Raw genomic sequence first — 12,068 nt, 5'->3', positions numbered from 1 at the left:
AGAAGAGGGGACCAGAGGGGGCCGGACAGACGGAACGCCCTGGAGCCGCTATCAGTGGCGCGAAGGCACATTTAAAACACAGGCCCAACTATACCGTCTGACCTTTATATTAAAAAAAGTTTATTTATAAAACATAAAACAATTACGACTTTTTTTTTATATATTTATGTACAGTACAAACAAACCACGCTGAGCACAAGAAACGAACAAGTAAATTACAACACTGACGACGGATAAAAACTAATAATTCGATTTTATCAGGTTTCCAAAGTATGCCGTTATCGTTTTTAGCTTGTTGTTCAAAAAGTTCTGCTCCACTTCCACTTTCCCTCCAGGTCCAGCGAGAGAGGCAATCTACACAAAGAGAGAATAAACGCAGTATATGTAACCAGAACCAAAAACAACATATTTGGAGAAATCTTTCCACAATGGCTTCGTTTCGTCGTGTTCTATGAAAAACACGCATCTCGAAAAATCCATATCGGGATATATAACGGTTTTTTTTCCTCCCAGAAACTACTTTACAAAATAAATCCAGAAGAACGTAATACGACACCCCGACCACCACAAATAGGAACATATCTTTACCCAGCTGTTAGTTAACGTTTTAATGTTCTAAAAGCATTTACCTGGATTGTCAGCGAGACAAAATGTCAGAGTCAACAAGACACTAACATTTTATATTCTCAGTTAACAATGATGTGCAGAGCTAGCTAGCTATATCTTTAACGACGTTGTTAAAATTACCTATAGGCCTATAAAGTATGACTAATCCAGACAAACGACCATCCTAAATGCAAATATTAACTCCTACAAACATAAATACTTGTTGAATAAAAGACTCCATGCAACATCTTTCCTTTGGTCAATTAGATATCGAGCGCCATCAGTAGACGGGACAATGGGCGGATTCCATCACAGCCGCAGCTGCGTGACACTCACGCTTTCAGACTCAAGCAAGAAATCTTACGGCGGCAAAACTGTTACGTACATGTAAATGAGCGTGCAAACGTGTCCCACGTCAGAAAATTGGCAGCACTGCTGTAAAGTCACACTCGTCAGAAAGTGGACACGCGGTTTTCACTAGACATGCTTGTGACCCTACTCCTGTAGCGTTAACCCACATCAAAGGCTGTGAAATTTCCTAGACAAACTGCAAGGGTGTGCGGGACAACTGAGGCTACACCTTTAATATACGTAAAATGACGGCGCGTCCAGGACCCTTAAATGATAGCACGGGCAGGGTGATTGCATGGTGTCATAAACAGTGCTGAGTGAAAGGACAGTATTTAAGTACGTGAAACAGCAGAAAGGAGCACAACTTAACTGATAGCTCGGTTCCAATACCGAAAACGACAAAGCACTATACAAAGCGGTATAATATGACATGCAACAACTGGAAAAGATCGGACGGGAATGTCCTATAGATACAGCCCCCTCCATCTGGCTGCGCTACGGTATCAGTCAAAAGACAATTTGTTTAGCGACATGCCTAGTGATTCCGAAAATGACAAAGAGGAACAGAATATTCAGCTCTATTTCCACTGCAAAGAACAGGGGACGCGACCGCACTCAAAGCAGCCACCCATGCGATGGAATATTTTAATTACAGGTGGCGATCTTTGTGACGGCTTCCCATCTCCGTGGCTGAAGCCAAAATCAAAATCAAATCAATCAGCTTTCGTATTGCACAGGAATCTTAAAAAGAGGGACGTTTCCATATGTCCAACACAGATATGAGTGACCCCACAGGTAAATCGACTGAAGCTTTGTTTATTAGTAAACAATGCAGACGGGCGTCTCAGTCTGGGGCAGGGACGGATTACGGACCGGGCCAGCAGGGCCGCTGCCCAGGGGCCCTTGGGGTGCAGGGGGCCCGTGGGGCCCCTAGCCCAAAACAATTTGCAACGCTTATCAACAATGTATTTTCGTTTGTCTATTTTAGAGGGTCTACATTCTTTGATCCTCTGCCTACAAGGGCCCCTGACCCTATAGGGAGGGCGTTTGGCTGCCAAGGGCCCTTGAATTGTGGTGGTTGTGGTGGTGGTGGTGGTGGTGGTGGGGGGGCTCTCGTGAACGTTTTGCCCAGGGGCCCACACAACCCATAATCCGTCCCTGGTCTGGGGTGAGTTTCCCGAAGCCTACTTAGAACTTACGAACGACGCAGTGTTGAGGTGGCTTCGGGAAACTCATCCCTGATTGGTCATCCTGACCCGCCATTCCTCCTGTACTTGTGGCAATTCATTTCCACGACCAACTGGTGGCAAGCGAGGAATTCCACTTGCTTTTAAGAAAACGGTAGTAGACTCAGCAAAGTCACAAAGGTAAACGGCACGTTTATAATCATCTAAAATACCGGTTTCTTGCAAGGGAATTTTAGGGGAGAATTACTAACAAACATAACCAGCTAAAACAATAAAAGAAAAGATAATAATGGTAAATACGGTCTCTCAGACTTTACTCTCAAGTAGCAACCCGTATTTACATGCAGTCTGGATGAGGTAGTATGTTTGCATTAGCTATACACAGGTAGACTGGCAGAATGTGCCATTTCTGCTCTGGACAAACATGTTCTTAGCTCCTGCAGCGAGATTTACCTTCCCCTTTGTGGGCTGTCATGGTGACATCTGTGTAATGGACACTCTAAATCAAAGGAACAGTGAATGTACTTTAAAAAGACACCAATTCAGTTTGCGGGGGGGAGACAAGTGGAGATAACTCAACTGGCATGTGCAATTTTGCCAAGCCAGGGGATAATAAGGTGGTAGCTATTACAAAAACTGACAGTGCGCAGAATGAGGATGAGATACCTAATACAGTAAAGGGAAATGAGAGAAGGTGTTCAGAGCCTGCATGGATTCTGCAACAAAGGCAGCTTCGATTTGGACCCGTGCTGCTGAAAGCAGTTCTGCTAGCTGACCTCGTTAGCGCGGGTTAGCGTGGGTCAGCTCGAAGCTCCCTTCACTGCTGTCTGGTTGGTTAGCGCATAGAGAGATTAAAGGGCTTCCTGTCAACCCTTTTGCGTTGCTTGAATTAGCATTTCCTGAAAACTGCGGCAGCCGCTCGGGTCTGAAAGCAGCCCCCTGCGCCCCCGAAAGAAAAAAAAATAAAAAACACACACCAATCATAAGCGGAGAGACAGATTCAAAATGCATTAACAAAAGCTCAAATCGAGCATGCCTGCGGCGTTACCGACGTCTCCAAATCGAGAAGCAGGAGAGCGCCCTTTACAGGGCCGCTACATCGCTAAGCGTGCAGCCCGGTTGCTAACTGTGCTCTTAGCACTCAGATCCGAAAAACCAATTTAGACCCACAGAGGTGTTAGGTTACCATATTACCTACTGAGCTACCGAGTTACGGCTAAAAAAAAAAAAAAAAAAAAAAAAAAAAAAACAACAAACAGCTAACCTTACCTGGTCCATGTCAGCATTCCGAGGGAGAAAGTACACAATGTTTTCTGAGATGATCCTGGATAAACGGAAAATTTCAAAGGTAAAGACGGTTAAGGAAAATATGAAAGGGGCGTGTTGAGACACCCGACTAGCCGGCAAGGCCAGTGACGGCACGGTCTCAGAGACGCATCACATACACATTTCGGCGTCTGAGTCTCGGTTGGGGTCTCAACCCACACAAGGCACCACGCACGTGGGGAGAATCAGCACAGCAAATTCTGCTTTAACTGCTCCCATTAGGAGGGAAAATACCTGCAGCGCTTAATAATAATTCAGCGTACACTGCTGGACAGGCTAACACCGCTATTTAACACGTGCAAAACACCTGCGATATTCAAATGCTAGCTTACTGCTCCCAAACTGTGAAATGAACCAGGGCGGGGCAGAACCCAGCGTGGACACGGCCATCTGACACGTGGACACCCGAACGCGTCAAGGATATCCATCTGGGGACATCATGGTCCTGATGTCAAAGACCTCCGCCCCCAGGTAATCAGGCCCCCCCCAGGGCGGGCTGAGGAACACGGCATCCCCTCGCAGACGGGGCGCTAGCTGTAGGAAGTCACCCTGGAGGAAGTCTATGCGGTCCGCAACGCCGTAGACCTGTGCATTGTTCCGGGCCAGGCCGAGGCGCAATGGGTCGATGTCGATGGCCAGCACTGGGGAGCGGACGGCACAGAGAAAGAGACCATAAAAAATGAGCTAAGCTGCAAGAAAGCGTCACGTCCCGAGTGACAAAAACAGCCAGTGACCATAAGCAGTAACTAGGCAACAGTCACGTCAAACTAATATGGCCGTAATGGGACTTTAACCAAAAGACATTGTACCGTGTGGGGAAGCGAGAGTGTGAGATTAGGACAGCTCTTCTGAAAGTCCTTAGGCTTTCAACAAAACCCCTCATGGGCCTGGAAAAGGCAGCCATACCTCGATTCCCAGTCAGGGCGAACTGGATGGCGTTCCCTCCAACACCGCAGAAGGCATCGATGACCAGGAGGGGGCCGGAGTGATGCCGGACACGATCGGCGATGTGCCGGGCGATCTTCTCGGGGGTAACGGAAAACCAGCCCTCTGCAGGAGACATTGGGAGTGACGTGAGAGACCTCCTCACCCACCGGCATCAGGAACTCAGTCAACAGTCTATTACTGTGTCCCTGGGGACCCGCAGACAGCACACATTTTTGCTCCCTACCAGGGAGCAAATATGTGGACTGTCTGGCAGGGAGCTTGTCTATTAAATGCCAAATTAAGACTGCATTTATGTTCATCTGTCCCAACCGAAATTTATTAATAGATTCTGACAGTTAAGTGTTCATCTGATAAGCCATCCTGCAAATCCAATTCTCTGAAACAGATACCTATTTCCACCACCAGGGGGCAGCAATTTAATTCCATTACGTTGCACAAAGCAAACTGACCACGACCGGCCCGTTTAGCCCATTATGACAAACCAAATCGACCACAACCTTCCATTCAGTAGTGGCAAAAGAATGCTTATCAACTGGTAACTAGCATTAATTATATTAATTACAAATGGTCAGGAAGAGCAGCAAACGGTAACCTTTCAAGAATAAGCTGAATCATTGACTCATTCTGGAAGCAGTGTAGCTTCTCCCCAATACTCTTCTTGTCAAATGCTAACCCAAGAGCGCCATCTTCTGGCCAAACAGAGCTGTACAGCTGAAATACTCCACAACTCCTAAGGCTTGATTCAAATTGTACCCCCATCCCCCACTCCAGCACCCTGGTCCAATCAGAAGAACATGCAGCCGGGGGTATGAAGCACGCTGAAGCCTGCCCCCGGATGATCCCCACACAGATCAAACCGCACTCTGCGTCGACACTCATAAGTAAGCTGTTCCTCCAGCCTCTGATCCCGCTCTTCAAAGGGAATAGAAAACGGACTGGGGGGGGGACTAAGGATTTGGAACACGGGCAGGGAGAACATGCTGCCTTCACCCCAGCAGCTACAGACGAGGATGATCGAAGCTGATGATAGGTTACGAGTTGTGGGTGGGGAGGCCTAAGACGATGCAGGGGTGTGACCGGAGGTCATGACAGGGCTCCCATTGTGGAGGGAGAGAGGGGGGGGACTGTGAGAGAGGGGCGCAGTTCACTCACCGTGATCCAGCTGGATGCCTTCGTCAAACCTAGAGAAGAGGCGGTACCGCTGGACCCAGTACTTGGCCAGATCTGGGTCAGCCGCAATCTCGGGGGGAACCTCCACTTTCTTCTTCTTGTTTTTCTTCTTCCTGGGGGGCTTGGTGGCCCCTGTTGAAACACACAGACCCAGCTCACCACCCACATGAAATACAAAAGGTGTTAGGTGGCTCTATACCAGCCATAAGTACTGCCCCCTGGTGGAAGGAGGGTGTAGATAAAGCACCACCCCCTAGTGGCTGAGAGGTGTTAACACCAACCCTCAGAACTGCCCCCTGCTGGGTCAGGGAGCAGGAAATCTGGCACATCCAAAGGAAGCAGCTCTCTCCTGGACTGGGCCTCCTCATCTTTCTGGAGTAGGAGGTCCAGACTCTGGGCCTGTGCCTCTGGTAGGGTCCAGGGTTCTGAGCTGCAGGAAACCTCATCATGCCCTTCCTCCTTTGATCCTGCCTCCTCATCCTCAGGGGCATGCTCTTCAGAGGCAGGACCACCGGAGACTTCTGTGACTGCCAGGCTGAGGTCTGACTTGCCCTGTACCCGTGCGAGGAAGCTCTGGACCTGAAGATAAGACAAAGAACGTGACCTTCAGTTACACCCTTAGGAATTCAAGTCAGGTAGCCGGCTCAAAGGTCTAACAGCAGCACCAGCCGCATCCTTCGTTACTCTTAACCCCAATTCCACTGGGGTCCTATTCCGGAAAACTGACCCTTACTTTCTGTAAGGTTTTACTCCCCCCGGGAGTGATGATGTCACCATCCTCCGTGAAAAAGATGTGCTTGTTGCCAGGTGCGACCGCGCCTCCGGCAGGCTTGGATTTAGCCCCTCGTCTCCGCTGGCGACGGTCAGCGTGGGCACGTTTCAGCTTCAGCACCCTGTCGAATCTGAAGCATCACTTGCATCAGCATATTGTTACGGCTTGGAATATGCACTGAAAGAGCGCCCCCTGCTGTCCAGCTCAGAAGAGGCACCGAATCAGAGCGCCCCCTGCTGTCCAGCTCAGAAGAGGCACCGAATCAGAGCGCCCCCTGCTGTCCAGCTCAGAAGAGGCACCGAATCAGAGCGCCCCCTGCTGTCCACTTCACATGTGCCTGTGCTCCTCTCCTCACCTGGAGTTCTGGCCACACCTCAACCCCAGCTTCTCCCAGGCGTCGTTCCCAGACAGCACAGCCACCTCCTCCGCGTCCAGCTCATGGCTGTGTACAGGCATAGGCGATGCTGGTCAATAATCATGCCCAAGAAATCTTTCCCAAACACACAAATAGTAAATCCAATCATGTGGTAACTGGATGGGATGCCAGTCCGTTGCAGGGCACAAACACACACACACACACACACACCTAACTGCATGTCGGGACTGCGGGAGGACACCCACACGTCATGGCAGGAGAACAGGCAGTGGGATTCAAGCTCGCGATCCTGCACATGTGAGGCTACAGTGGCCCCCCTCCACACGAATACCGCACCCATAAAACACACGCCAGACCCATTCAGAAACACACCCCCTCACACGTGCACTTGCCTCCGCTTAAGCTTGGCTTGGCGCCTCTCTGGAGGTTCGCCCCCTTCTCCGTCACTGCTGGACGAGCCCCCATCTGTGGGGGAGGGGCCCTTTGCCACATCACCGGGGGTCCCATTGGGTCCTGGCAGGTAGTTAATAATTATCAGAGTCAGTTATGCGGCAGCCACCCGCACACTACGCGGCTTAGTGACCAAAACTAGTATAACCGGAGCGTTAGGCCGGAACTGGAACATGGTGATACCTGGGTTCATGGACTCCTTCCCCTGAAAGGAGACCAATGCCCCAGCAAAACACTGACACCAAGTAAGGAAGCCGGTCAATGAGGGAAGGGTGATGAGGAATCAATGGTGAAGGTTGAGGGAGACAAAGCAGATGTGACAAGGGCAGCAAGGTGATGCCCTAAACCCAAAACCAGGCCCTCCCAGCTAAACCTGGGCCACATCCTTTCCATGTTACTGGAGAATGCAAACCTTGGAGAACCTGAGGCCTTTCCCACGCTAGCAGGACCCACAGTAGTACACTCACCAGGAGAACATGCACCCTCGCCTCTTGAACCTCCTCCTTTGCGAGTGCCTCCATCGCATGGCTCATCGCCAGAGAAACACAGCGCCCCCACAAGGCTGCCGTCTACCCGTCTCGGGTCTTCGGACTGGAGGTCAAGACTTGTCATCAGATCTGAAATTTCAGCTTCTACCGCCTGGCTCTTTGTATTTGATAGGTAACAGGAAGTGGGCTCCAGCCTCACTTCCTGCCCCTCCCTTTGTGTATTATGTTCCACACCCTCACAGCTAGCCTCATCCACTGTCCACCCCTGTGAGGCCCAGTAGTGAAACTGGTCCCAGTAGTAGTAGTATGTCTCATTGAAGTGCTGCGTCCACACTTCCTGTCGATCTGGGCAGTGCCAAGGCACCACCAGCTGACCATTACAATATTCCGGATGCTTCTCCAGCCATGCTGACCAAAGCAGACCCTCCCCCTGGCAAGACCAGTACTCTAACCAGCCAGCTGTTGACTCGGGACCCTTAGCTCCTGCCTCCAGGAACTCGCAGGTCTCTATCATGTCGCTCAGCCCGGCCCCGCCCTCCTCGGACGCGTGGCACAGCCCGGCCCCGCCCTCCTCGGACGCGTGGCACAGCCCGGCCCCGCCCTCCTCGGACGCGAGGCTCAGTCCGGCCCCGCCCTCCTCAGACGCGTGGCTCAGTCCGGCCCCGCCCTCCTCGGACGCGAGGCTCAGTCCGGCCCCGCCCTCCTCGGACGCGAGGCTCAGTCCGGCCCCGCCCTCCTCAGACGCGTGGCTCAGTCCGGCCCCGCCCTCCTCGGACGAGAGGCTCAGTCCGGCCCCGCCCTCCTCGGACGCGAGGCTCAGTCCGGCCCCGCCCTCCTCAGACGCGTGGCTCAGTCCGGCCCCGCCCTCCTCGGACGAGAGGCTCAGTCCGGCCCCGCCCTCCTCGGACGCGAGGCTCAGTCCGGACGCGTGGCTCAGTCCGGACGCGTGGCTCAGTCCGGACGCGTGGCTCAGTCCGGCCCCGCCCTCCTCAGACGCGTGGCTCAGTCCGGCCCCGCCCTCCTCAGACGCGAGGCTCAGTCCGGCCCCGCCCTCCTCAGACGCGTGGCTCAGTCCGGCCCCGCCCTCCTCAGACGCGAGGCTCAGTCCGGCCCCTCCCTCCTCGGACGCGAGGCTCAGTCCGGACGCGTGGCTCAGTCCGGACGCGTGGCTCAGTCCGGCCCCGCCCTCCTCAGACGCGTGGCTCAGTCCGGCCCCTCCCTCCTCGGACGCGTGGCTCGGTCCGGACGCGTGGCTCAGTCCGGCCCCTCCCTCCTCAGACGCGAGGCTCAGTCCGGACGCGTGGCTCAGTCCGGCCCCTCCCTCCTCAGACGCGTGGCTCAGTCCGGACGCGTGGCTCAGTCCGGCCCCTCCCTCCTCAGACGCGAGGCTCAGTCCGGCCCCTCCCTCCTCGGACGCGAGGCTCAGTCCGGCCCCTCCCTCCTCAGACGCGTGGCTCAGTCCGGACGCGTGGCTCAGTCCGGCCCCTCCCTCCTCAGACGCGTGGCTCAGTCCGGCCCCTCCCTCCTCGGACGCGAGGCTCAGTCCGGCCCCTCCCTCCTCGGACGCGAGGCTCAGTCCGGACGCGTGGCTCAGTCCGGACGCGTGGCTCAGTCCGGACGCGTGGCTCAGTCCGGCCCCTCCCTCCTCGGACGCGTGGCTCAGTCCGGCCCCTCCCTCCTCGGACGCGTGGCTCAGTCCGGCCCCTCCCTCCTCGGACGCGTGGCTCAGTCCGGACGCGTGGCTCAGTCCGGACGCGAGGCTCAGTCCGGACGCGTGGCTCAGTCCGGACGCGTGGCTCAGTCCGGACGCGTGGCTCAGTCCGGCCCCTCCCTCCTCGGACGCGAGGCTCAGTCCGGCCCCTCCCTCCTCGGACGCGTGGCTCAGTCCGGACGCGTGGCTCAGTCCGGACGCGTGGCTCAGTCCGGCCCCTCCCTCCTCGGACGCGAGGCTCAGTCCGGCCCCTCCCTCCTCGGACGCGAGGCTCAGTCCGGACGCGTGGCTCAGTCCGGACGCGTGGCTCAGTCCGGACGCGTGGCTCAGTCCGGCCCCTCCCTCCTCGGACGCGTGGCTCAGTCCGGCCCCTCCCTCCTCGGACGCGTGGCTCAGTCCGGACGCGTGGCTCAGTCCGGACGCGTGGCTCAGTCCGGACGCGTGGCTCAGTCCGGACGCGTGGCTCAGTCCGGCCCCTCCCTCCTCGGACGCGTGGCTCAGTCCGGCCCCTCCCTCCTCGGACGCGTGGCTCAGTCCGGCCCCTCCCTCCTCGGACGCGTGGCTCAGTCCGGCCCCTCCCTCCTCGGACGCGTGGCTCAGTCCGGACGCGTGGCTCAGTCCGGACGCGTGGCTCAGTCCGGACGCGTGGCTCAGTCCGGACGCGTGGCTCAGTCCGGACGCGTGGCTCAGTCCGGCCCCTCCCTCCTCGGACGCGTGGCTCAGTCCGGCCCCTCCCTCCTCGGACGCGTGGCTCAGTCTGGCCCCTCCCTCCTCGGACGCATGGCTCAGTCTGGCCCCTCCCTCCTCGGACGCGTGGCTCAGTTCGGCGCTGGCTTTGTCAGACAGGGGGCTCTGATCCTTTTCATTGTCACACTCAGCCCTCCAGTAATTCCTTGGCTTTGCCCCTTTGAAGTGGCCCTTGTTAGTCACCTGGATAAAACAGACAAGAGGAAGCAGAGTTGAGAGACCATATGCATCATCCCTGAACACCATTGCAAATGACAGCTTCAAAACTGTCAAGTGACACAGTGAACCTTTCAGTATTCAAGGTCATACACATGTATGTCAAAGAACAAAAAGGGTTATACAGATTCCATATGCAGATAAACACTCAGCATATCAAATCTGATGTTCTTTCATTGAAATGAGCCTGAAAAGCACACTGTCACTGAGGGGTGCTTTGCTATGAAGTACCACATTATCTGCACCCCTCATCGTAACTAAACATCACCACCTCTACAAGCTAACTGACCTTTGACTTCTGTGAAGAAGAGCTCCTGAACTCCACAGGAAGTCCCATACTAGCCATAAGGGAGGTCTCCTCATCCCAGTGTTCCTGGGCCTCCACCACAGGCGTCTCGACTTCCAGGTCAAGAGGTCCTGAAGGTAGATAAAGTGGCCATGTAATAACACTTTGGGGCACCTACAAAGTGAGCTACATATCTGGCAGGACCCCTGTTGCGATTATTCCATCATAGGACCATGTAAGGCAAAACATTATGACACCTCGAGCAAAAGGCAACTTACAATAGTATAATTATTGTAGTATCTTTACAGAGCGGACGTAAAATTTGATTTAATCAATACCAATTGATTTAGATATTATATTAATTAATGACACGGTAACAACATAATACCTTCACATCCATTGTCAGTGCAGGTAGCGCTGGAACAGGCTGGCTTCAAGCCTGCAGATCGGTACAATTCTCGATCTCTGAAAGAATAAGGAAAGAGCACACTGTGAATACAAACACAATGTCAAACCGCATGTTATTCACCTTTAATTAATCAAAATATAAGACGGGACAAAGGTAATCATAATATAAAGAAACTACAATAATCAAACTGTTTCGGAGGTGCCCCAAGACATATCTGTACATGATGATATATGATGAGATAGAGTAGCTTAAGTTTAACGGTTAGCATTGCTAACAACTGCACTACTTCACAAACATGGGTTTTTTACTTACTGTACAAATGATCTTGAAAGCAAACAGTGAATCCTTTTATCTTCATTAGAATTTCCGTCGCAGAAAAATATGTCAGCAACCATACTGCAACCGTCACTGACAGTGTTCGTGCTCCGCATTTATATTTGAAAGCCAGCTATCAAGCAGTGTCTTGTAAAGTAACGAGCTATTTCACTAACTGTACGACCAGACGTTACTTGGTACGTTTCAAGTGGTTTTAACCTATAAGGCAGATAAAAGAAATTAAGATTCCGTTTAGTTTAAAACATGTGCAATAGCAAGTTTTAGTAAACGCCTGATTTTATTGTTTTTAATGATTAATTAAGTACCACCTACCTAGTACTGCGGACACCTAACACGCTGAAAAACATGCTCTCTAAACTTCCGTTATTTCAGCAACTGAGCTTAGGGTAGTTTGTTTTTAAAATAAAAGTCCGTCGCATATTGCTAGTAATCATAACATTTTTGTTACGTCAACATCGTATTATATTACGATACTGACAAATAATTCATTTACAACACTTCTTGTTCAACTTAAATGGCCCCATTTTGTACCAGGCGATATATAAACATTGACACACGGACGAGCTGAAGTGACTTTTATTTTAGTAGAAAAATACCGGAAATACAATACCGGAATTCGTGTTGTCACTCGACAGGCGCATTTCTGTGCACGTAACCTGTTTGCGACACGTGATCACAGTGCGTCGACG

The 12,068-nt window shown here is 52.7% G+C and overlaps 1 protein-coding gene across 1 annotated transcript; it reads right to left on the bottom strand.

Moving 5' to 3' along the window:
- Window positions 1–98: 98 nt before the first annotated feature.
- tgs1 (trimethylguanosine synthase 1) lies at window positions 99–11,987 on the bottom strand. The gene is made up of 13 exons (XM_049010274.1): window positions 11,356–11,987; window positions 11,023–11,099; window positions 10,638–10,765; window positions 7,654–10,315; window positions 7,129–7,249; window positions 6,716–6,802; window positions 6,322–6,490; window positions 5,870–6,167; window positions 5,571–5,720; window positions 4,377–4,520; window positions 3,895–4,111; window positions 3,414–3,492; window positions 99–354 (listed from the first exon to the last, which is right to left on the bottom strand). Exons 1-13 carry the CDS (start codon window positions 11,472–11,474, stop codon window positions 241–243), a joined length of 4,365 nt encoding a protein of 1,454 aa, XP_048866231.1. The 5' UTR covers window positions 11,475–11,987; the 3' UTR covers window positions 99–240.
- Between the last annotated feature and the right edge of the window lie 81 nt (window positions 11,988–12,068).

Source organism: Brienomyrus brachyistius, chromosome 4 (assembly GCF_023856365.1).
Source record: "Brienomyrus brachyistius isolate T26 chromosome 4, BBRACH_0.4, whole genome shotgun sequence".
Taxonomy (NCBI): Eukaryota; Metazoa; Chordata; class Actinopteri; order Osteoglossiformes; family Mormyridae; genus Brienomyrus; species Brienomyrus brachyistius.
Note: the sequence above shows the minus strand (reverse complement) of the source record. Positions and strands in the feature narration are given on the sequence as shown.

Coding starts and splice junctions, on each gene's coding strand:
- tgs1 (XM_049010274.1), bottom strand. CDS start 11,474: ATGCGGAGCACGAACACTGTCAGTGACGGTTGCAGTATGGTTGCTGAC. Junction 10,766..11,022: donor CACTGACAATGGATGTGAAG/GTATTATGTTGT, acceptor ATCTACCTTCAG/GACCTCTTGACCTGGAAGTC. Junction 7,250..7,653: donor CGAGGGTGCATGTTCTCCTG/GTGAGTGTACTA, acceptor ACTACCTGCCAG/GACCCAATGGGACCCCCGGT.